This window comes from Leptinotarsa decemlineata, unplaced genomic scaffold (assembly GCF_025532065.1).
Source record: "Leptinotarsa decemlineata unplaced genomic scaffold, Ldec_3_MD MMD2_tig00003348_RagTag_RagTag, whole genome shotgun sequence".
NCBI lineage: Eukaryota > Metazoa > Arthropoda > Insecta > Coleoptera > Chrysomelidae > Leptinotarsa > Leptinotarsa decemlineata.
This window is the reverse complement of record NW_027412588.1, coordinates 3953631-3980278: the sequence shown is the minus strand read 5'-3', so window position 1 is coordinate 3980278 and position 26648 is coordinate 3953631. Positions and strand designations below refer to the sequence as shown.

The 26648-nt window shown below is 33.9% G+C and overlaps 1 protein-coding gene and 1 long non-coding RNA gene across 11 annotated transcripts in view; one reads left to right on the top strand and one right to left on the bottom strand.

Annotated features, from left to right (window-relative positions):
- Fdl (fused lobes) overlaps positions 1-26648 on the bottom strand; it is a 245990-nt gene that overhangs the window by 30920 nt on the left and 188422 nt on the right. For 8 of the 10 annotated variants that reach the window (XM_074178118.1, XM_074178113.1, XM_074178115.1 and 5 more), the window contains 2 exons: positions 4677-4834; positions 1762-1824 (listed from right to left, as the gene is read on the bottom strand). In XM_074178118.1, coding sequence (XP_074034219.1) covers positions 1762-1824; positions 4677-4819 — 206 coding nt within the window. In that variant the 5' untranslated portion in view covers positions 4820-4834. Of the gene's footprint in view, positions 1-1761; positions 1825-4676; positions 4835-20007; positions 20076-26648 lie in introns of those variants that run through there. The other 2 variants (XM_023167089.2, XM_074178119.1) reach the window with 2 other exon arrangements.
- Positions 9934-10338, top strand: LOC141483458 (uncharacterized). Its single transcript, XR_012466103.1, has 2 exons — positions 9934-10124; positions 10187-10338. It is a non-coding gene; the product is annotated as an uncharacterized lncRNA (long non-coding RNA).

Here is a 26648-nt window from a genome sequence, read left to right as displayed (position 1 = left end):
TGAAGAGAGGAAGAGAAGATAAATAACAGGATTGGAGATCGCGGAGCATATTATAAAATACTCTAAAATAATCTGGTGACCGCGCAATGAGATGTATTGAAAAAAAACTTGTCACCAAGGAACATCATTAAAAAATGAGACAACTCGAAGAATCCCCATATATCATACATTGGTGAAACTGAGAGGTTCGCATTGCTGAGTACAAGAAACACACACAGAGAGGAGAAACCAGCAAATCCGGAATAGCAGAGCATGTTTGGACTCATCAACATAACATCAAGTGGGCTCAAGCTGAAATCATCCACAAGGAGGAACACTGGTTTAGGAGAAAATTCAAAGAAGCCGCGTATATGAGTAGTCAGATCTCGAAGTCCAGTTATCACCCGAACACGATTGTGGTTACTAACAATCGGAACGTCGTGACGTAACTTGGTTTGGAATCTTTCAATTTTTAATTTTCATTTCTTGTTAATAATATTTTTAATATTTTAATTTTCAGCTTGTATTAATATTTCAATGTTTTAATTTTTTTGGTTATTGCTTGTATGTCATTTCTGTGTAATTTGTTTTTTGTTTAATGAAATTGTTATTTTTCGGTTAATTTTTTCAATTTTTTAAAGATTCTCTCAAGAATTTCAAATCAATTTATTTTATATTAGACAATGGAAGTCTGAACATGCAATCCCCATATATGAATATTACTGGAGTTTTTTCCCAACACCAAATCGTTATTTTTAACACCTCGACACGTGTTTCGATCACCAAGTGATCATCTTCAAAGAGGAAAATTAAAACTGAAGATGATCACTTGGTGATCGAAATACGTGTCGAGGTGTTAAAAATAACGATTTGGTGTTGGAAAAAAAAACTCCAGTAATATTCATTACTACACCAAAGGTTCCAAACAGTGCATCATAAGTATTCCCATAAATGTTCTTTCAGCAAGTACCTAATGAGTATATTTCAGAGAGCTCTGTAAAAACGGAACATACCTGGTTGCCATTGCTAAGGCGAGAAATTGAAAACGAAAATATGAATCTAAAGCTAAACTGAATTTTGAGAAAACATCTGCACAATCTGCTATATTCTAGCAAATATCAAAAAACGTATACAGCAGGCACTGTGAGAATTTTATTTTCCCTGAAAATATGTAGTCAACTGAGTCGAAAATTCAAATTGAAAATGTATCTCAGTAAACGATTTTGGGATACAAATCCATTGATAATTTTCTGGATCGGCCTCACGTCATAAATGTCAAGGTTAATGTATCATGTCATGGCATAATAAATGCCTAGCAAACTGTCTATTTTCGAAGTTGTTTTCATTCGTTTACCAGAGAAATAGGCATTATTAAACACACTTCCAATGCGTCGGCTAATTTAGACCTTCATCTACTGAACGTGTACCTAACAATTTCGTTTCTGTTGTGGTGATAGCAATGATCAAAGAGTCATTAGGTAACAGTTTTGCGTGACAAAAATTTGTAATAATCGATTTTGAAGTATTCAAAATGACTTTTTTGTGACATCAATATATTTGTTTATGCACAAATGAATAGTGAACAAACATTCATAAATATGCCAAACCTAATATATCGTTCAAAACATTTCTGAGATTTAACTACATTACTACAATACTATACGAGTATAAACTAAATCATCTCATCTCACTACTATATTAGTATTTAGAAAACAAGTCAACTCTTTTCTCAAAAGTTAAATAGTCTACGATACCAAATATTCAAATCAAACACATACTCACAAATGTTTCACTCTGCTCTTATTTTTGAAGGCTAATAGATTTCGAGGTAAAACAGTTTTGTTTCTGAAAGAAAGATGCAAACAAATCATACCTCTGAAGAAATATCCATAAAAAATTACATAGCCATATTTGATTCTGGTCGAATCTTTAAAAGTTATGTTTCTGTTCATAGTGTTTATTCCACCCTGGAACATAAATTTTTACCCATTACCGTCACACCACTGATGGGTAGTGATCTTAGCTTAGCAATGTATTTATTATTGCATCATTTGGATACATTTTTAGTATTCTGTGTGAGTGTGAAGTGATTTTTGGGACAACTATACCAACGATATCACTTAGTGAAATGTTGAGACGGGTTTCAAATCAAGACTAAACATTCATTGGGTTTCCAAGAAATATCATGTTGTCCGACGAAGTAACTAGTTTGTGTCGATTCGAGACTATTAGGAAAATACAGCTGTATTTCGAACTTGCTTGTGACGCGAATGAATCACTCAATTAGCAGCTATTGTAGAAAAATGAAAACTCGGGAATAAAAATGAAAAAACTCGAAGTTCAAACGGTAAATGAAATGAAATATTTGTTCTATCAATACGCTCATCAATATCACTAATGATCATAATATGAATCGAAAAAATGATTAATCTAAATTTCAAATCATCAACTAATAGAGTTATTTTGGAAATTTTATGAGAATTTGAGAAAAGACTTCAAATTCTAACAGTGAAATATTGATCAACAGTTAGATAGAGTGGGTGGTTTTTCCTGAGAACAAACGAATGATGAATTGGAAGAAGAAATGAAATTTTTCAAAAATTTTGGGTAAGTTAAAAATTTTGTACATATATGATACATCGTTCAGCACCCATTCTCGATTAAAAAATCTTTCCACTAGGTACGTTATCCACCACTATAAAAATCAAATTATTAGGTAATGTTTAATAAGTATGTTGAAACAGGTTCATTTATTTTTCAGTACATCAAAAACCCAAACAAAGCTGTTTTTATAATTTTGTAAAACTCCTCAGAAAGTTGGAAGAAATGTATTCAGAAAAGTTCGCCATCGTATATGTTTATCTTTCAAGGGTAGCTCACTATATAGCCATCATCATGTTTGAAATAGTGGTAACATATAATATGATAATCGAAAAGCTACTACGATACTAATCCTCATCAAATCAAATATGTTAGTTACATTGAGCATTTTATGCAAATTATAGTTTTCCTTTACAACATGTAATTTAAAATGATAATCTAAAATATAAGTTATCGCAAATTGAAAACTGTCACGCGATAAAATGAATTCAAGCTGCCCCACACACCGATGCGACATGAGTGATGAAGAAAGATTGAGTTACACTGGTTTGGTTCAACGGTTCAGCCCAACATCACTGATGAGACCTGTGGTGGGTTTAAACTTTGCTCCGTGTTGTTGAATCATGAATACTTTGTTTTTGAGTTCTGTTTCAATTGGTAACTACAATGAAAACAGTAGATGAATATATTCAGACAGTTATCGCTGCTCCTTATAAAATGGACAATCCCTGATTATATAAGGTTCGTTCCAACCTTGAGTCACAAACAGATTTCCAACTGTTTGTAAATCGTTGACAACGCGCATGTCTGGTAAATATTGGTTTCTGATTAATTTGAAATTTCTGATTGGAACAGCTGATAGTTCAACTGAAGTTTGGCATGGAATTTCAACATAACCTTAAAAAATAATTTGGGAAAGAAAGTTTTTGGCTTTCTACTACTCCATCTTAATACAAAAAAAGGGGATGAGGGAATCTTCCAAAGAAAGGGAGGAAGGAATCAATCAATACTTTCATATAAACATTGAATTACACGAAAGAAAAAAAAAATTTCGAAACGAATACTTCTATATGAACATTGAATTATACAGAAGATACTTTTCTCTACTCAGTTTGTATTTCAAACATTCCACAACGAATGTCACTCCTAAAAATATAACCCCTTCAATTCTTTAAAAATAAATCTAATCAAGTGTATTTTTGGAGAGTAAAAGAAGGTTGCAGTATTTTATATCTCTATTCTATTTACTAATCAACATGGAACTGGGAGGTCACCGCAATAATTAATTTGTGTATTTAAAGATGTTCATATTATAGGTTCACTTAAAGAATTCCCAATTTTTCCTGCGCCAGCAAATACATAATTTATTTTATAACAATTTTTGCAGGTTATGTTGTTTGTAAGTTGCATGAACATAAAACAGAAACAGTAATACGGAATACGCATGCGTCAGATTGATCGTTAGAAGATAATCCTCAAACCATTCTGATAGATTTCGAACAGGTTTGAATCTTGGATGGAACAGAAAACTGATAGTTTACTTATGGTTGGAAACTCACGTTGGAACGCAATCACATTACTGCGAAGAATCCTGACTGTCAGAAACTGTTTCTGACGCTGGTTGGAACGAACCTAGAATGTACATGCAAGAGGTCTTTAGGTAAGTTTCAGTATTGACATGTGGTACAAAATGATTGCCTCGAAAATTTTTGGCTTCTGTCATTGTGCATCAATTGTCATTGCTCAATGATAAATGATGGTTGTATTCAATGGCTTCCAGATTACGTGACTTTACTGTAGTTGACTTTTTTCTGATGGTTTACATGAATAAGAAACGCTATGCCAATGTAAACTTCTTTGAACAAACCTAGACAGAGTGAAAAATACTACTAGTGTGTTAATTTCAACGATTCCGTATATCCAATAATAACTAAGTTAGTAATGTTGCACAACTAATTTGTACTAGTCTATAGATTCTCAGGAATGAACATGTACATTGACCATTTTTCGTTCTCATTGAGTAACCGATTAAATGGTCAAATTCGCGATTTTTTCGAACTTGCTCATACTCATAGAAGTAAATCGACCATACTTACTTGTAGGAACTGTAGACGTGCTTGTAATTATAAACTAACGTAGGAGTAAGTTTCTTGGATTGCTGCCAGTACAGGTAGATGAAGAGAAATATGCAGAAGAGAGTAACGATCATCAAAGCGCGTCGCAACTCGCCCTGCTTCATCCTTCCGCCTCGTCTCTGAAACAAAACGCTGTGAATTACTAACAAGAATGTATTCGTGGTTGATATTCAGGGCAAATTTTCTGGATCGATTGGGGATAAAACTTTGATGATTTATAACGTTTTTCATATTGGGTGACAATGACGATATATATAATATATATTATAAATATAACAAGTTCGCGCATTAATTTAAAAATGTCTCTCGTTTTAGGAATTTCATGGAATTATACAAAAATACAATATTTTGAATAATTTCTTCTCTTTTCATTCAAACACGAAAATTCTTTTTCATCTGTCAGTTCAATCATTTTTATATCTACAGGTTGATTCAGTAAATGCGTTTAACATAACCTAAGTTTATAAAAAGTGAACTCCAATAAATATGTATTCAAATATTTTGTTGCAGACATTCAATGATACAACTATTACAAAAAACTGTTCTGGTAGGCCAGGAAATTGATGTGAAATAACATTACAACACTTAATCTTCTTTCTTAGTGATCCAGAAAATGACGCAGTTGCATAGGCGATGGGTACTACTTCAAATCAGACTGATTATCATAAAATTGAATAGCGCTAGTCTGGCGTGTAACTACATACCATTTTAGTCATAAAAAAACTTCTCTTCGAATTTGAAATGGAAATGGTCAAAAGAATATGAACATGAATTTGGAAAGGTTGAAAAGTTCCTATCGTCATTTTGATGGAAAATTTACATTGCGCTCAATAAAGGCCTGGGTGTTACGATTACCGAAGTGATTACGTCTATATTGGTTTTGACAATCAGGTGCATTTGCCTCACGAATTTTAAGGCCTTTGGCCTTAAAGGAGGGTAAGTCGTTATTTTCAATCTTTGAAAGTTCGAAATTTTCTATATCTACGAGGGTTTACTTTATGAATGATAGTGTGCTGACGACAGCACACTTGTCTGGTCACTTCATTTGGATTCCAACACGTCGGCTGCAGATGCACATCTCCATCGGCAGTAGGAGATTGCATATCTCAAGGAGGATCCAGAAGTGATTTTGAATTGGGGTGAAACTAATCGGATGTAATAATGTCGGGACAGACAATTCCATTCTCTGCTTCGATAAGTTTGTTGGGACACCAATATGTCTTGTCACAATTATGTTGCTGGAATTGCAAAGGCTGCTTCCCAAAAGCTTGAAACACTAGTTCAAATCAGAAAACTGTACACACCTCAGCAACTTTTGATGCTTTGTAAAGTTCAGATCAGATCTTTTTTAGAGTATTGATCTCATGTATGGAGCTGAGCATTTCCTGAAGCTGCTGGATTCCATCCAGAAAAGAGCCATCCGCCTGATTGAAAACGCGAACATCACATGCAACTTTGATAGTCTGGAACATTGAAGAAAGGTTGGGAATGCGTCTCTCTTATATAGATACATTCATGGAAAATGACTTGGCACATTTGATTTCATCGAGAGCGGTACATATAAATACGCGACTGACTGTGGCTGCTCGTCTTTTTGAAGTTCAACTCAGTACACTTCGAACTTCACTGTTCAAGAGCTCTTTCGTTTAGAGAACTGGGTCCAAAATAATTCATTATCCAGCGATTCAAATTCAATGTGAATCGCTACTTTCGCTCTATGAGCGCCTTAAGGATTTTCCTGTAGTGCTTGTGTTTTGTCCTTGAAAAACAAAGAACCTCTGATATATATTTTAACCAAAAAAAATTATTTCCAGTTTTAGTTTAACATATACCAGAGAGATTTCAGTTCAATCATATCAACTTTTAATATTGAGTATGTGAAGGCAAATCATACGCATACTGTTTTTATCTATAAAATATTCACCCATAGCATAAAACCTCTTAGTAAAATTACATTTTGAATTTAATTAGATATTTTCAGATAGCGTGGACCTCCCTATGAATGTTTATCAAAATGAAGAGCTAACATAAAAATATGACATCACTGTACTTGGTGTCAATAGTCATAAATAATAACTCTTAGTGCAAGAAAACTGAGAGCAATATTTGGCACTCCGAATTTATGCCGTTGAACTGATAATGATTTTCTGCATTTAGATAATAAAATTCAGGTGGTCAGTTTAAATACGAAACTACAATAAATAAGGGAATTTGGTAATGACGCCCTTGGACGACAAACAACTTTTAATTTTTTTTAAATAAAATTACTATTTCTTCATTTCTTTAGAAAAAAAAAATGCCAATTTAGACTGATGACGAACGACATTTTCTTATTGAGTGTTCATGTTTCAATTGGTCTTATTTGGAGCAAAAACCAATGCCGAGTCTTACCTCTTGTTCTCAACTATATGTCAGTCAAAAAATACCAACTATTCTATGTGAATTTTCCGATTTCATTTCTGTGTTTGATTTGTAATCAACCTCCTTTTGTATTTCAATCATTTTCAAAGTGGCGTTCACAACATTCAAAAGTTCCAATTGACAGACCCGACTCTGTTGGTCTACTTCATGAAACTATATTTATACACAAACTGAAAACACTCAAAATACGTGGTCTCATTGGCACAATAGGGAATGGAGACAGTACATTTCAATTTTCCTTACATTTATTCGAGTGAAGTTCCAACAACTTCTTTTGAGAACGGCAATAAACAAGTGTTACGTATATATTGACTTATTTATGGAAGTTAAGGCGCAGTCCAAATGGCATTAGGCTTTCGAGTGATAAGATAAACTCGAAATATTGTGACAATCTCTCTCAGTAAACAATCTGGTTGAATATTTGCGAATATTGATATTGATTCATCATCTTTTATTAATAATGGGTTTTTATATAATAAGTAAGTATAATGGCGTCGAGTGATTTGTGCTTATAAATTGGCTGAAAGATGCGTCAATTTACTACAGATAATTATGTCAATCACACATTTTTGAACGGATGCTAAACCTACCTTCCTAAACATGAGACGCAGAGGAGTGTTAGACTTTAATACTTTAATTAGGTATTATGTTCATTCGATACAGCTGATAAAAGGATAACAGACTTTCAACAGATTGTAATATCTTAATCAAACTCCGGTAAAACAAACTGGGAATCATATAAGGCAGACCTAAAAATTTGCTTAGACCAGATGGGTTTTATAATAGTGTGACCCACTTGAAAGCGGGACACCTCCCGAAAATTTGCATCTTTTCTCCATTTTCCAAGAACTTTATTTTGATTTTAGTTAAAAAAACCTGTACTTTGACACCAAATATAATTTTCTTTCTACAAAAACAGGCCTGCTGCGAATATTTTCATAGGTTAAAATACAAGAAATTGTATTAGCAATTTTTTAGTGAAAATTTAAAATCACCATTGGACTGGGCATCATCTCAAATGGCGGTAAACCAAATTTCATAGAAAAATATTCAATACTAATAATTCTGAGGCCGAATCAACATTCACATTGTATCATCATATAATGTTAACTTCAGACCTCTTGGTAAGTTGACCGTGAAACACCGTGCGGATATGCAAAATCGCGCTCTTTTCATTTGACACTAGAGACAAACGACTATTATTGATTATATTGCTGTTATCAAAACTGAAACGAAACAGTTATGTTAGATTATCTCCAATTAGTAACAAAATTATTTCGTAAAGCTATAGGAATTAGTGATTTATTATGGGAGAATTAAGAGTGCGAGATAAAACTGAACTTGTGCGCCTTGTCGGAGATAATGCTCTTTCGGCAAAAAAGCTGCCAGAGAATTTCGTAACAGACATCCTGATAAACTTCCAGTGAGCAGCAGTATGGTAAACCGTATAAATTCTGTTTGTAATGAAACGAGGCATATGCTCAAAAACGGAAACAATCCACATTGTGAGAAATAGTGTGAGAATATTGCCATATTTTCGTAATAATCCTCATTCAAGCTTGCGAACGGATAGTTTGAACTTCAATATCCCTAGAGAAAATATCAGGAGATGCTTTGTAAAAAATAAAATTAATCCTTGCAAGCCAAAAAATTTACACACTCTGGAACCGGGAGATGAAGAAAGAAGTTTAGAATACTGTTTGTGGGCTCAAGGAGAATATTTGAATGATATGAACTCCTTCAAAAAAAATTCGTTTAGTGATTCAAGGTACTGTTCTGCGGATAATCCTAATTGGGTTATAAACGCAAAAAGACAATATTCCCATAAAAATAATATGTCGTGTGGACAAATCCATGATAAGATTATTAGTCCATTTTTCTTCGAAAGTAATCTGAATGGAATTATATTTTAAGACATTTTGAGAAATGAGTTTTGGGATGCAATACATGGACCTTCTGTACAGAATGCAGTTATTGTAACAGAATGGCTGAATAATGATTATGAAAATCCATGGATACGTCAAAATATTTCTTACATTGTGTAGCCGCCAAGACCACCTGACCTGACACCGCTAGATTTTTTCTCAGGGGTAGTGTAGTTTACAAGTCCAGACCGCAGTCAGTAGAAGAACTACGCATCAGAATATTTGCAATTTGTGCAGAAATTTCAATAGAACAACTGGGAATTATTTTGAATATTAGAAGGAGGTATGACAAGTGGATTGCAATGAATAGCGGATTGCTTGAAACAACAATAATTTGATAAACGTTCATTCCTGTTTCTGTCTACAATGACTTGTTAAATATTATTTGAATTGTCCAATGATTAATTGATCAGAATGAATATGTTCATTCATTTATTCAATTTGCCACATAGTTACCAATGATTACTCGATGTTTATTTTACTTTTCAATTCATGAGATACTTGAATTAATTCATAAAAAAAAAATTCTTCGATTTGACCACAGAATTATTATACTGAATATTTCATTATGAAATTTCGCATACCACCATTTGAGAGGATGCCCAGCCTAATGTTGATTTGAAATTTTTCCTTCCGATTTCTTGTATTTTAACTTATAAAAATATTCGCAGCAGACCTTGGTTTTTGTAAAAAGAAAATGATATTTGGTCTCAAGGTACAGTTTTTGAGCTCTACAATTCAAAATAAAGTTCTTCGAAATCGAAGAAAAGATGCAATTTCAGGGAGATGTCCCGCTTTCAAGTGGGTCGCACTGTATACTATAGACGAGTTGGCAGCAGACCGATCATTGGGAGCCATTATCTCCACGTACAACGAGTATTGTCTCGCTATCAGTCAGAGATCGAACCTGGTGGAATGCAGATTTGGCACGAATGATAAAATAAACTAGAAAAACATTCACAGGGACAAGAAAATGAGGAATACGAAATCAATACAAAAGGTCACTAACTAAATGAAAAAAAGACCAGAAAATCCAAAAAAAATCATGGAGAAAGCAATGAGAGTGAGTCTAACGAATGAAATAATAGTACCAACTTCTTTAAATTGAAAGGGTTATATTTTTAGGAGCAATCAGTCATGGGAAAGGCGATTTATGGCTTTCTACTACTCCATCTTGATACGATTCAGTGTATAATTCAGTTTTTATATAAAAGTATTTGTTTCGAAAGAATTTTTTCTTCTTGTAATTAAATGTTTACATGAAAGTAGCTATTTCAGGAGGGCTTTTTCTTCCAGTTTGTGTGAAAATTACTTCTTTACATAATCTACATAATCTTCCTCTTTGAAGATGATCACTTTGTGATCGAAACACGTGTCGAGGTGTTAAAAATAACGATTTGGTGTTGGGAAAAAACTCCAGTAATATTCATAATCTACATATCTATGTATAGAGTAACTTCTTTTAAAATTGATTGCTTCCTTTCTTTCTTTGATTTTTTTTTAATCAAGATATAGTAGTAGAAAGCCAAAAACTTTCTTTTCCAAAAATTAAACACTCCTGAAAATATAACCTTTTTAATTTAAACAAGATTCCTTTGGCTGGGATTCAATCGGATAAGCGAATGAATGTTATTACGATGTTATCGATAACATGAAAGGATCAAATTCATTTCGTGATATAAAATCTTAACTTATAAATGAATCGTTTGTTTTTTCTTATAATGTTTTCCAGATTGGTAGTGAAGAGACCTAAGGCAAATGTCTTATGGCGAAACATTGATGTCTACCAGTAACGATGGCAGTGTTCCATGTAGGTGAAATTTTTACCTTTCATTTAGTATATTGTGTAGAAATCCTGTGAATGCTATCTGATATAATTCAATAACGGATGTTTGGGATACAAACTGAGTAGAGAAAAGTGTTTTTTTGTATAATTCAATATTCATATAAAATTATTTGTTTCCAAAGAATTTTTATTTCGTGTAATTCAATGTTTGTATGGAAGTAGTTGTTTCAGGAGGGCTTTTTCTTTCAGTTTGTGTGAAAGCTACTTCTTTTCATGATCTTCACATTATATATATGTATATACATACATATATATATATATATATATATATATATATATATATATATATATATATATATATATATATATATGATGTGTTGTTTTTCCGGGTGTTCATCCGTTGTGTACTATTCGATAGTCGACGTTTCGCCATCATCTCAGATGGCATTATCAAGACGAGTTACTGCTTCGCTTCGAGAGGTGTAACTGTAGTACACAACGGATGAACACCCGGAAAAACAACACATCATATATATATATATATATATATATATATATATATATATATATATATATATATATATATATATATATATCGAAAGGGGGAAATTCGTGGACAGAACACTCAAGAAATATGGAGGCAAACCGCGGACACGTGTTTCTGGCTATTGGCCTCATCAGCGCGGTGCAGCCAATTGCAAAGATTGCAAAGATATATATATATACATATATATGTGTGTAACGTGTAAACGTTTTTTCCCATTACTTACTTCGAAAAACTTGATGATGTGAATGATATTTAACAGAATTTTTAGTCTTTATAGTCATTTGAAAAAATAATTCGATTTGATATGATAATTTGATTCGATTATCAAACACGAACAATAGATATTAAACTGTACTAGAAAATATTTACCACGCCGAAACAAAAAGATGAAAAATTAGAAAATTTTTCTCTCTATTACAATGGACATTAGTAGTTAGTTTAAGCCGATTTCAGAACCTCCCCCCACCACTTTCAACCTTAAAACGACCTCTACGTCACACGAAGTAGCGAAGGTAACTTTGAGGAGGTGTTATGAGTTTGACCTTGAACGACCTTGACCTACGTCATACGGCGTAGACAAGGTGACTTTGAGGTGCTGTTTTGGGTTTAACCTTGAATGACCTTCATTATTTCCTTATATTTTGACAAGATGACTTTGACATTCAATGAATACGAGCCAGTTTTGCACCTACACGATCTAACGTAACCAAGGTGACTTTGAACGATTGTTTTGAGTTTGACCTTGAGCGACCTTGATCAACGTTACACAACGCAGACAAGGTGACTTTGAGGCAGTGTTTTGGGTTTGACTTTGAATGACTTTCGTTCACATCCCATATTATCAACAAGGCGACTTCGACTCCGAATGAACTCGAGACAGTTATGGGGCTTTCTTGAAGTTTTGAACCTACACGACACAATGTAGCCAAGGTGACTTTGAGGGAGTGTTTTGGAGTAGTGTTTTTGGACACCCAGCTTGTGGTAAAGAAGTACCCCCTCTTCTTCAACCACGTTCTATAAATGTTTGGAAGATCACCATTTCACATACAGTTTGAATAACCCAACGTACTCGAATAGATGAGTAAAAATAGTGGCGGAGAGTATTACGTCAGGAGTATACACAGCAATCCAGGTGAACATATTTTATATTTCTATACCATAATTCCACTATATTCGAAATGGATCATTTGAAATTTGATATCGAAAAGATTGATTCTGCAATAATTCAACAAACTGAGGCTATGGAGCAGAAGCTTTTAATAAGATGTCGATGCTCTCCATGCGATACGGTAAATCCATTCAAGTAGTTTTGTTGGACGAGGAAAATAATACTTCTTTTAAACCATGACTTCCGAAACGTGTCACAGAACATTTTACGGAAGAAATGATTCACGAAGTGAATTCATCCAAAGCCAAATTCATTTTTACACCTATGGGTCACAGTTCTCAGGATTATCCTGGTGCCAAAACCCGCTCACTAGTCAAATTCGATATTGTAGATTGAATATAACTTCAATATCTTTGTAAATATTAGAAATATGGTATATTAATGTAAAATATGGATTAGCTCCCGCTCTTCAAACATGATCAAATTTCAAGTGAGTGCTTTTTTTGCAACATAATTTCCAAACTAATGAATGCATTTTCTCTACTGGGGTTCTGCAGGGGGTTTCCATTGGATAATAGTGGTAGGATTATTTCTCGATATTTCTTCCAATTATTTGATAGTAGACCCTGTTTTATCTCATTGTATTCATATGCTGCCTTCATTAATTTGAGTATATCACCATAAGTGGTCATATCGGAAGAGGGGATATTTCCCGATGGTACTTTTATGAATATTAATTTATATAGTTTTGGAGTACCCTGATAAGTGGCAATAGTTTTACCATTTTTCTTGAACACAATTTTCTCATCAATGAACTCCACAACAGCTACACCCATTTGTAAATTTCCCCGTTTGTTTGAAGGTGATTGATAATGTTTCATGATGAATTTCACTAGTTCGGACTTCCATTGTCTACTATATAAAATTATTTGAAATCCCTGAAACAACTAAAAAAGAAGAATTTAAAATGAATAGCTGAAAATAACAAGTATATTAACCAAAATAAACCTGGAATGAAATAATAGTGAAATAAAATACAAGTAAAAATAGAACAATTGAATAAATGAAAATTTAAAAAAAATTAAAAAAATGAAAAAAGAAAATAAAAATGAAAAGTTGGAGAGATTCCGAGTGACGTTAGTTCACGACGTTTCGATTGTTAGTATCTACAATCGAAACGTCGTGAACCAACGTGTCTTGGAATCTCTCCAACTTTTTATTTTTATTTTCTTTTTTCATTTTTTTTATTTTTATTTATTCAGTTGTTCTATTTTTACTTGTATTTTATTTCACTATTATTTCATTTCAGGTTTATTTTGGTTAATATAATTGTTATTTCCAGCTATTCATTTTCAATTATTTTTTAGTTGTTTCAGGGATTTCAAATCATTTTATAAAGTAGACAATGTAAGTCCGAACTAGTGAAATTTGTAAATTTCCCGTTTCAGTGTTAATGTGTACTCCAAAGACGGTATCGTATGAGGGATTTCCTGATAGTAACTTTTGTATGTGCTTTTGTACCTCATCACTATTATCAGACACATAAGATGATTCTGAATCTGAAGTTGTCGATGGTAAAGCTTGAAGATCCTGCGAGAAAGCCTCTTCAAATTTCGGTTCTAGCTCACTTTTAATTATATTTTTGGCGGTGAGTTGTGTAGCACTCTTTGTTGTCTACATCACCTGATTTATTTGAGATGCTCCTCCAGTATTCTTCAAGCGACTATTCTTGATATAATTGAATTTCTTCCGAACGGCATCTATTGCTTCAAATAACTTTCTTTTCTAACACATTTCATCATCATTTTTTCCCTCCCTAATGTATTCACTTCAAATATGTGTACAATGAAGCGTCGTCCACACTATCTAGCACTGGAATGATTCAATTGTTTCAAGAACGTCAAGGATATAGGAAAGCATCAAATCCTTTTCGATAACGTCCATCTAGCACTTCTCGATCCTTATCAATTACTGAAAATCCATATTTATTCTCCCAATATCTCGCACACATATCTTTAAATTGCTTGTATGTCACATCTGGTGACACGTGGTCAGAAAAAATATGATTGAAATTCATATCATCTTGTTTGAACAGCACATTAAAATTTGCATTATCTCGAATCAATTGTTTCGGCACTCGTGAATATGTTGGGGCTAGATAGAAGCAATCCACATTTTTATGACAACCCATACTGAAATATGATCGTATAACATCCTGTTTCTCACACATCACATCATCGAAAATGAATATTGAATCGGTTTTGGCATCTGAAGGCTCTACTATTTCAGCTGCATTATTGGCGAAAGTGTAAAATCCCAACCCTTCAATTGGAGCTAACACTTCACGTAAAAACTCATATTTGGGTTGATAAAGGGACTTTGAATAAAGATTAACATTTGCAAATCGTAATCCTAGAGGGTGAGTCAGTAGAGAAATCATAACATTTGTCTTGATAATCAGACCGCGAATGGATAACGGAAGTAAGGATCCATGACGCTGTTTGACACCGCTTTCCGATCCGCCACCCATTTTTTCATCGAAATTATAGATGGAAAATTGGTGCTTCTGCTTTAGTTTGCGCATTGTATGACAGTTGGGACTATATAAGCAGGTCTCCATATCGATTCCTTTATTTAAATCGGGTTTATGAGCCGATACAGATCTCCTGAGCGGCATTCAAATAAATTTGGTAGGTTTTGCGGCCCTGGCACCAAATTGCAGAAAAGATTGGCAAGAGGTGATCCGGGTGTCAATCAACTGGATTCTGCATGCCGAAAACACGATATTGCATATTCACAGAATCCTAACAATCTTCCAGCTAGACACATAGCGGATCAAGAGCTTGCAAAAAGTGCTTGGAATCGACGCAAAAGACGCATCTATTGGAGAGAAAAGAGCCGCTTGGCTGATTACGAATATAATGAAGGGAATACGATGATTTGGTATGTTCTACCAAGAAAAAAAAATAAAATAAAAAAAAACTATTGAAAGATTCTAAGGTGATAGCTTTTGGTTCTGGAATCGTTAAGAAAGTTCATGATGTTCTACACAAAGAGGGCAGAAGTGAATTTGTTGTCAAAAATTCTAAAAGATCAGCTGAAATTGCACTAAAAGCAGCACGCAAATATACGAGGGCTGCGGGTGGGAAAAAGAAAAGTCGCACACCGCGAATCATACCAATTCCTTAAATTGGTGGAATACTACCACTCATTTCAATTTTTGCTGGTTTATCGGCGCTAGGAAGTTTAGCCGGTGCTACAGCTGGCATAACAAAAGCAGTACAAGCAGCGAAAGCGAGTAGGGAGCAATTGAGTCTATTTGAAACCTCAAATTTCAAAAAACTCATAGATTTGTTACCTCAAAAAACTATTTCCAACATCGACCCCAACTATCATGCTAAGAAAATGATGATTCCATATTTTCGGGGGGTGTATATGCGTGACGATTTGCCAAAATCGGGACCACTCCGATATGAATCTGCCATAGTAAATTTGGATAGTCGACGTGGTCAAGGGACACATTGGGTAGCATATAGAAAAAGTGACACTTCAGTGAAATATTTTGATAGTTTCGGTTTATCACCCCCTCCAAAAGAATTGATTCACTGTTTTTATAGGAGTTCAAATCCTATCAATATTATCACATATAACTAAGAGCTTAAACAACAATTCAACACAGTATGGTGTGGTTAAGTGGAAGAGCAATTGAATGATGACTTGTCATCATGTAAATTGAATTTCGCCTTTTATCTTCCTATAATAAATGAACTGTACATGAATAATTTGCTTCAAATGTATTAGAAGATAATAAAGACGATATTATTATTATTATTTGTGTTTGGAATTTCTACAGAGCAAGACATGGATGAGTGACTCATTGATCGCATATCCCAGAGTAAGCACTTTACGTGAAATGAGTAAAGAACATCTCGCTGATATGCCGAAAGAGGTGTTGATTGGGTGTGCATCGCATGAAATTGCATCTGTATAGGATAAGTTACCACAAAATCTACAAAATGATATTGATGTCTTAAAATATCAGTACTGCCGAGACCATCAGAATAATTTCAGCGGCAACAGCAATAATTCCGATGTGAATGATGTTATTGTAAAGTGAATGATGTGAATGTAGTCACACATAATGGGATGGATCATCTGGACAGACCACCTAAAAAACAACGATTTTTCCAGCGAGTTGAGCGCCAACTTCTACCTACTGTGAAAAATAATGTTATCGCCTATTCTAAAAAAGCTAACTAACCTTCTATCATTATAAAAATTCCACCTGGAGCATATGAAATTGATGAAATCAATAAGGTAATTGAAAAATTCATCAAATCCAAAGAAATGCAATTGGAAAATGGAGCTGAGGAGAATATCGATGGAGTATTTCTCCTACACGCAAACAACAACACTCTGAAATGTGAAATGAGGTCGAAATATTACATCCATCTCAAACATGAAAACACTATTGCCGAACTTTTAGGGTTCGAAGCTGATGTGTTTGGCATTGATGAAACTTATGAATCAACATTGCCCGTAAATATCAATAAGGAGAGAATTATTCGTGTGGATTATAATGTCACAACTGGAGCATATTCAAATGGTGATGAAATCCATAGCATCTTTGAATTTGATATTGATGTAGAGCCCGGTTACAAACTCATCAAGGAACCGCAAAATATTATTTATATGCCAATCCAGCCTGGCGGTCGTAAGTACCGCGACAATATCACTTTACGCATATTGGATGATAATGGTAATCTAATCAATTTCAATGGTGAAAAAATGATAGTTGAATTGGAATTGATTAGGCTATAACAATCATCATTTCCCATATGTTGATTCACAACATCGACGACCGTCATAAGTTTATCACAAAAATGAGTGGAGAAGGGATCGATAAGTTTGGTCGCAGAAGTAAGGCCGTTTCAGATACTGTTTTGCGAGGACAACCTGGAGTTGGTTTTAAATTGACTTCCGATGGAAACTTTGATATGGAAAATAAACGTCTGAAAAATATAGCCGAGCCTAAAGAGAGTACGGATTGTGTTAATCGGGAATATGATCTCAAATATCAGAGGAGAATTAGATTTTGATATTGATAAAATCAATTTGAGATTAGATGGAGCAGAAAAATATTCCTTATCAGTCAGGGAAGATCTCATTACGCTTGGGCTGAAATTAGTGGAAATTGTAAAAAATGAGAACATATGGAAAAGGATATCAAATCGATGCAATCTGATTTGAAAAAACAACCCTCAGTATTTATCATTCCTTAACGCTGAGCAGTTGATAATAATTGATAAAGCTATAGATTTCACCATAATTGTTTCTAAAAAATGGGGTGAAGACAACCAACAGCCTCGAAAGACCTCGATACATCATCATCGGCCCTCAAAGCACCGATCAATCTGAAAGTATGTCAAAAGATCAGACGAATTCATACATGCGAATATTAATAATATTCGACTATCTCTAAACTCGATAGTATACCCATATGAACGTTGGAATATGGATTTTGACAAGAAGTTATACTCGTTAGCCTACTATGCATATGAAAACTTCCAACGAACACCAAAGTATATGCACTCATCCTACACGATTCTGTTTTGTCCTATAATGCCCTAAATGGCTCTGTTCAGACTGGATTGTAATAAGATTGCCATGTAATTCAAACTTATTGTATAAGTTTGAGAATGTCCATATAGGACGAAACTGCAGTAACTTCAGTTACAAATAAAAGTGGTAAAAAATATAGAAAAGATATTCAAGTTATATTCAATCTAAAATATCGAATTTGACTAGTGACCGGGTTTTGGCACCAGCATAAAGCTGAGAACTTTGACCCATATATGTAAAAATTAATTTGGCTTTGGATGAATTCACTTCGTGAATCATTTCTTCCGTAAAATGTTCTGTGACACGTTTTGGAAGCCATGATTCAAAAGAAGTATTAATTTCCTCGTCCAACAAAACTACTTTAATGGATTTACCATATCGCGTGGAGAGCATCGACATCTTCTCAATTTTATAACGTTTATCGATAGTCAAAGATATTAAAGGCTTCTGCTCCATAGCCTCAGTTTGTTGAATTATTGCAGAATTGATCTTTTCGATATTAAATTTCAAATGATCCATTTCGAATATAGTGGAATTATGGTATAGAAATATAAAATATGTTCACCTGGATTGCTGTGTATACTCCTGACGTAATACTCTCCGCCACTTTGCAGCACTACTTTCACTCATCTATTCGAGTACGTTGGGTTATCCAAACTGAATGTGAAATGGTGATCCTCCGAAGATTTATAGAACGCGGTTGAAGAAAAGGGGGGTACTACTTTACCACAAGCTGGGTGTCCGAAAACACTACTCCAAAATAATATTTTCTCCACCGCGTGACGTAGTGGGAGGTCTCTCAAGGTCAGACACAAAACACTCCCTCAAAGTCAACTTGGCTACATTGTGTCGTGTAGGTTCAAAACTTCAAGAAAGCCCCGTAACTGTCTTGAGTTCATACAGAGTCAAAGTCGCCTTGTTGAAAATATGGGAAGTGAATGAAAGTCATTCAAAGTCAAACTCAAAACACTGCCTCAAAGTCACCTTGCCTGCGTTGTGTAACGTTGATTAAGGTCGTTCAAGGTCAAACTTAAAACAATTGTTCAAAGTCACCTTGGTTACGTTAGATCGTTTAGGTGCAAAGCTGGCTTGAATTCATTGGAAGTCATAGTCACCTTGTTGAAAATTAAGGGAAAGAATGAAGGTCATTCAAGGTTAAACTCAAAACAGCACCCCAAAGTCACCTTGTCTGCCTTGCCGTATGACGTAGGTTAAGATTGTTCAAGGTCAAACTCATAACGTCCCCTCAAAGTCACCTTCGCTACTTCGTGTGACGTAGAGGTCATTTCAGGGTTAAAAATGGTGGGGGGAAGTTCTGAAATCGGCTTGAACTAACTACTGACATTGAAAACAAATTTTGAAGCAAATGAATATATATTGACTTTCATTCCGATTGATTTTACGGAATATCTCATAATAATGCAGTAACTACTTCCAGACGTTTTGTAGTACAGTCCCCGTTTTATCCTTGGGAACATAAATGATATAATGAGATATCATATTTAAGAGTGAAATAGGGTGTCCTCAGGCTTTGAATATTATCATTAATCCCGAAGAATACTTTCCGTTTGGTCCTACTGACTGTCATAGAACTGCTCGGAGAAGTTCTAGGACCTTATTAGTCCTGAAATGGTCATCGTGTTATCCGGATTTGTAAAGTTTTCTCACAAAGAAAATTCATGCAGATGGTTGTCGTTTGTCCAGCAGCACGATCTTGCTTGAATGAATCGGGTGATCATACATAGATAGGTTCTGGAAAATTACTCTTCGTCAGAGAAATGGTTTTTCAAATTTTAGTTTTGATATTACGAATAATGTCGTTCGTTTCTTGAATAGTCGTTTGGGAAGTATTTGCATGACTATTTGTAAAACTCTCTACTCACCGATTTGAAATGATTCATTAGAAATCGCGAAATTAACAGATGTTTGTTTACTTGATATGCCAAAATGAGACTGATTACAGATTCCAAAAATAGAGAAATACGGAATACATTCTATGATAACGAGAGATAATGTTTCTAAATCAGTCTGATGACTTAATCTCAAAAAATGATAGACGTTTTCTTGTGTTCATTCAAAAACTATTATTTGTTGGAAATTTCCGATAAGAAATTAACAAAATGAAGTAATTATCCATACGTAACCACTAGTATAGACTGTTCAGTCCCAGTAACTTCCTCAGTGCTACCGAAGCTACACGAAACTCGTCTGAAAATAAAAATGTTTGTGGAAATTGTGTAATTATTATCACGCATAGTTTATGAAAAATATTTTCTCAGTAGATGGTATTGTGTTATGATGAAACAGTGATTTCATTTCGAAATATTCATTTTTTTCATCTATATGTATTTTGATTTCTGTTGGAGAATTGATATATGGGATATTTCTTCCCTGCTTGGAGATTTGTTCACGAAATAGAGCTGTTACTAGTTAACAATATTTCTCTGAAACGAAGGTTTCATACATGTAGTAGAGCCGTGGTGAAATTAATCGAGTCACAAGCACACTGTTGTTAGGGTTGAAATGGAGGTAATACCTCTGAACCGGTGTTCAGGTGATCTACCCGACTGATTTCATCACGATCCTACTGCTGGATGAACGACACACATCTGCAAGACTAACGTCTGTGAAGTATCTTTCATAAATGTTCGGATATAATCCAATGTCCAGCGTGGTATTAGCCGGGGAAGTAGTTTACCAGAACCTACGGCATATGTAGGTACTTTGGTAGAGATAAATGTTTCCAGATTTCATTCCAAAATATTTTGTTTTTTCAAATATTCAAGAGAAAGTGTGGAACATATTTATTCACAAAGAGAAATGATAATTTTATCGACTGAAGGTGGTAAAAACTTTGAACTTATACATATTGAAAATGTTTTCATTACATATGAACATATCGCACATACTTGAATAAAAAAAACTAGCTTCCCGATACCGTAATACATACCCTATTGACAAGAGATAGATAGATGCATTTATTACATAATCATTCACAAGAGTGGCAGAATATTTTTGTCTGAGAAATACGTCAAAAGAAAATTGTAAAAATATCAAATATATGTACTTACATTTAAATCTAAAAATGAAACATTCAAAATGTTTCAAATACGATTACAAACATTTTAAAATGTGCCTCGCATGATTATTAAAAGTAGAAACAATTTCTATAAAAACATAGCGCAATTTTAATTAAATTTGGTTCATAATATCTACAGGCCAGAAAATATTCATCAGTATTGTAGGGCTCGATTACATAAAAATTCTCTTACGGATTTCAGAAATCTGTTAGCAACGACAAAATCTTTTATGTTTTTCGGAAGATTATTATATTCCAGTATAGATAGTGCGTTTTGCGATGTATGTCAAAATGACCTGGATGATTCATGATAAATTTTATTGATTCATCGATATAGATTGCTGACACAGTAAGTAGTTTATTGATCTTGAAGGCTCATCTGCAGGAATCTCTTGTATTCATATTGAAAATTATTTTGATAATTTTTGTTGACATAATAAAACTCTATTCAACCCATGACATGAGCCACATATGATTATCCCTAGTCTCATAGCGAAGTAAAAATTCGCATAATGTAGATACTGTAACTAGTGCTTCTCATGGCGTATGATACCGAAGATAGTTTATGGCAAAGGTTGTCTATCTGACTAGTCCAACTTAAAGTGTCATCAATGTATATGCCTCGAAACTTCACTGAAGATTTTTTGATTGTGCATAATCATGTTTTGTGGTTTCTATACTGTTATTGATTTTGAACATGATACAATTTATTTTCCATTGTTCAGAACTAACTTATTCTCTAAAAAATAATTTTTGAATTCTTCTATTATTTTGTACCATTTAGTATAATATCAGGTAAGTTCGTACCTGTTAATAGAAGGTTGATATCATCAGCATAATTGATCATGTGAGCAGTGTTTATGTCTGCTATAAGCTCATTAATATCGTTGATAAATATAATAAATAATATTGAACCGAGAATGCTACTCTGTGGGACACCCATGGACTCATCCAAAGCATCTGATCTTGCCGTTTTGTCTTTTTGATTGAGTTCTACTATTTGTTTTCTGTTTTTCAAATATGAATTGAACCAGCCGTAAGATTTTCCACGAATTCCATATTCATAGAGTTTCCATAATAAAATGTCATTATCTATGCAATCGAAGGCTTTAGATAAATCCATGAAAACTCCACATCTCCTTTGTCCACTGCTTCTAGGACTTCATTGCTGAAATACATCAAAGCAGTTTTGATTGACTTATTTTTTAGATATCCATGCTGGTTATTAGAAAACATTTTGAAGTTTGTGAAAAATTTAACTAATCGATGAGCTATTTCAAAAATTTTTTAATCATACGTTACAAGATTAATTGGCCTGAAGATGAAAATGTCCAACTTATCCTTCCTCAAATGATTTATTGATGGGGAAGGTTAGAATACATACAATCTCATAAGCACAGCTTTTCAGTATGTGTAAGGGTACTTTATCCAATTCGGCAAACTTATAACTAGAGCAAAAACACTGAAATCTCAAGATATCATTAGTTATTACAATTTATTGAGAAAAATCCATTATTTTATTTGTGGACTGATCTGGATTTCGAATAAAATATTCATGTGAAACTGCATTACAACTTTTGTTTGAAGGTGGTTGACAATGTTTCGTGGTGTATTTCAACAGTTCGGATTTCCATTGTCTAATATAATATAAATTGATTTAAAATCCCTGAAAATTATATTATAGTATACAATGGAAGTCCGAACTGATGAAATGCATTACAACTATTACTTTGTAAATTCAACTGTATTTTTCAAATGATAGCAAGTTTTTTTAATTGGAATGAAAGCCAGATAATTTAAATACAAAAGAAAAAGAATTGGACCTAGAACTGATCCTTGTGGGAAACCAGATAAGATCTCACCACTGGATGATTGTTGTCCATTCCATGGTACTATGTGTTTTCTATCGCTTAAGTATGAGGCAAACCAGTCATAACAAGCACCTTTGAAACCATAGAAGCAGAGCTTCTTTAAAAGGAGATTATGATTTACCCAATCGAAGGCTTCCCAAAAGTCACAAAATACAGCTACAGTTTCCCCGTTGTCAAGGTTCGTATAAGCATGGTCAAGAAAATGAAAAATTGCATCATTGGTACTTTCTGAACTTTGAAAACCAAACTGGGTGTTTGATAAAATTTTGTAACTGTGTAGAAAGGCTAGTGCCCTTTTTTGACAAGTTTTTGAATCACTTTCTGAATCACCACCTTTAAATAGTGGAAATACAAGAGCTGTTTTGAGATATGAGGGGAATTTTAAGTGCAAATGATCTATTGATAGCTCTGGCCAGTGAATCTAAATCAGCATCTGGATGATTCAGTGGAATTTTTACAGAAATTTCTTCAATGCCAGTAGAATTTTTGTTTTTTATGTCCCATAGTATTTTTTTCAATTCTGATAAGTCTCTATCCTTAAAGTGAAAATTATTAGATACATCAATATGGTTAGGATATTCTATGGGATCTGATTGAGGTTCTAGGGTTGATAGTAATTTTTGTACAATTGTGCAATAGAAGTCATTAAGCGTTTCGGGATTTATGTTGACGTTCTGATTTCATGTTGAGTTTGATTTAGCTCTCAGACTGTTAACTATGGTCCAGTTTTTTTTTATTTTGTTACCTGCCATTTGTATTCCGTCATTGTAGTATATTTCTAGCTCATTTGTTTATATGAATGTAAAAATTATATTAAGCAATGAAAAACTCAAATTACAATGACATAAAATACAAGCAACAGATTGAAAAATGAACAATTAAAAAGAAATGAAAATCAAGATTGAAACATTTCGAGTCAAGTTCCTTCACGACGATTCGATTGTTAGTATCTATAATCATCTTCGGGTGATGACTGGCATCACCGTCACGGTCCAGTCCAGCAGAATCAGAGTTACGTGAAAAGTGAATTTTATCAATACTACAAATTGCTGGTAAATAACGAAATCGTTGTACTAAACAATCTACTTTCATTTCATCTCGATTATTTTCGAGAGACTTTGGTTTGGAATATATCAATTCTAGAATCTCGAAAAAGGTGAAATTTGGAGAAAAAGTTGAGTTCTCCATAAAACAGTGGAGATTTGAAAATGAAAAAACAGAACTTTTCAGATTAGTAGTACTTCATCAACATTTATAATTATTATTCATTCAACCCTTCTTTTGTTACTTTGTCCGCCAATTTGTTACGAATCAGACTTTCAGTAACTTCTGTCCATGGCTCAATACCGAATGGAATCAAACTTAGAGTTTCTTGATTACTGCAATTGATTTCCAGTTCGACTCTTACGAAAGTTCATGAGATCAAAGAAGAAAATGTTCACTTCATGTTGATTAATTTGACGAAGAGAGTTTCTATTCGATTGATGTGATGTCAAACCCACGACAGTTTAAACTAAACTGATTTACATTGATATGTGAAGTTCTTAAATAATTTTTTGTTATAAAATATATTCTGTTAATTGATTTGCATTTCATGATTCTTCTGCTTTGACTATTGTAAAAATAATCCGGAATAAGATTCTGGAATTCACATCGGCATTGTTGGTGATATCAAAATAAAGTTCATTAAACAGTCAGTTATGAGAGGGTTGTACTAAAAGTGACGGTAAACACACTCAGTCTTCCTTATATACATTTCCTGCTACATAAGACCTATCCAGGTTCAATATCACTTTACCAAAGTTTCTGCAACTTCTTAAATACAAACCCCAGATCATCTTCACAGAGCCCTTTGCAGGGCAGTTCAATAGCTTTGATGATCACATGATTGGGTTTGAATATTTGTCCCGTGGGCAGAAACTTTGAAGGTCGTCATAATGCAATAAAAGTTCATTCATTTATTTCGTTCATTTGCTGCCAATTCGTGATGAATGTTACTTGATCACTTTCCCCGTAATAACATTGCTTCAAATATCTCATCTATGCTAAATATGGTAGGCGAATATCCAAACCATACGCTACAAAATTGATGGGTTTGAAACTATTTGTTACAGATGCTTAAAATAGGGCTACATCAGAGGTGCCGGGGGTGATGAAAAATAGGTTGCAAATAAGGCAAATAATATTGTCTACATTGATATACAGCATATAATCACTAAGTTCATGTTTATATCATTACATAAATATCATAACAAGACTCATAAATGGAGTGTAGATAGTGGTCTGTACAATACCCAATAAGGATGAGTCCGGAGAGTTTTGACGAACTATTGCAGCTTGTTGAAAATAAACTATCTAAACAAGACACAATAATGAGGAAAGTACTGCCCCCTATGTTGAAATTAAAAGTGACACTATATTATCATGCTACAGAAAATAGTTACAGAAGTCTACAGCCTTTCTTTCAAGTGTTAAAACCGCGGAATGACCTAATCGTTGATTTTACCTTTGCTACACCGAATCCTTCAGTTTTCAAGTTTTCGGCCAGCGCGGCAAGTGATGTCTCGCGAGCATTTATATAAACTATCCATTTGGTCCCACAGCTCCTTATAACTTCAAGTATTTAAAATTCAAATCGTCACCCCATTCGGGAACCATAAGAATAATAAACTTTAAAATAAACAATTGAACTCACACAAGTTGCCGTCTCAACTGACAGAGGCAAACTGGCCCAAAACAAGATATCTACTGTCCTACCACGTTCACATGACGCCAATTGTCAAGACAACTGCCGTGATAAACTGGTGGGGAGCCTCTATGATAATGCCTAGGTTTTTAGCTTCTTCAACAACAGGGATCAATTCATTATTAATTTCTATATTAATAGGAAACTGAAATCTAGCCCGATTATACATAGAACCAAATAACATTACTTTAGATTTAGCGCAATTTATTAGTAAACAATGTTCAGAAGCAAAATTAATGAACGTCGCCAGTTCCCTATTAATTATTTCAGAAGCATCATCTGCTAACTACGGAGGAAAAGTGTGATAAATCTGTGTATCATCAGCATAGACATGAATCTTACATTGTTCTAAAGATTTTATTAAATTGATGGTATACACAGAAAAAAAGTAAAGGGCCCAGGATTGAACCTTGAGGCACCCCCGAGTTCAATGTCATGTATTCGGACTGATTTGATTCAATTTTTACACACTGTTTACAACTGTCTAAATAATTTTGTATAAGGCCAACAGCCGATTCTGAAAAACCTATATAGTGCAAAATATTAATCAGTAATTTGAAGTTGATAGTGTCAAATGCTCTGCTGAAATCCAGCAGTACCAATATTGCACACAGACCTTTATCCATTGAGGCAATGATATCATCGACTATATTAAGTAAGGCTGTCGTACAGCTGTAGCCTTTACGAAAGCCAGATTGAACAACAGGCAATAGTGAGTGGTCGGCTAAATGCTGTCTTATCTGTACTTCAATGGATCTTTCTAGAATCTTGGAAAGCATGGGTAGGATACTTATTCCTCTAAGATCCTTGTATTCTGAAGGATTTTGT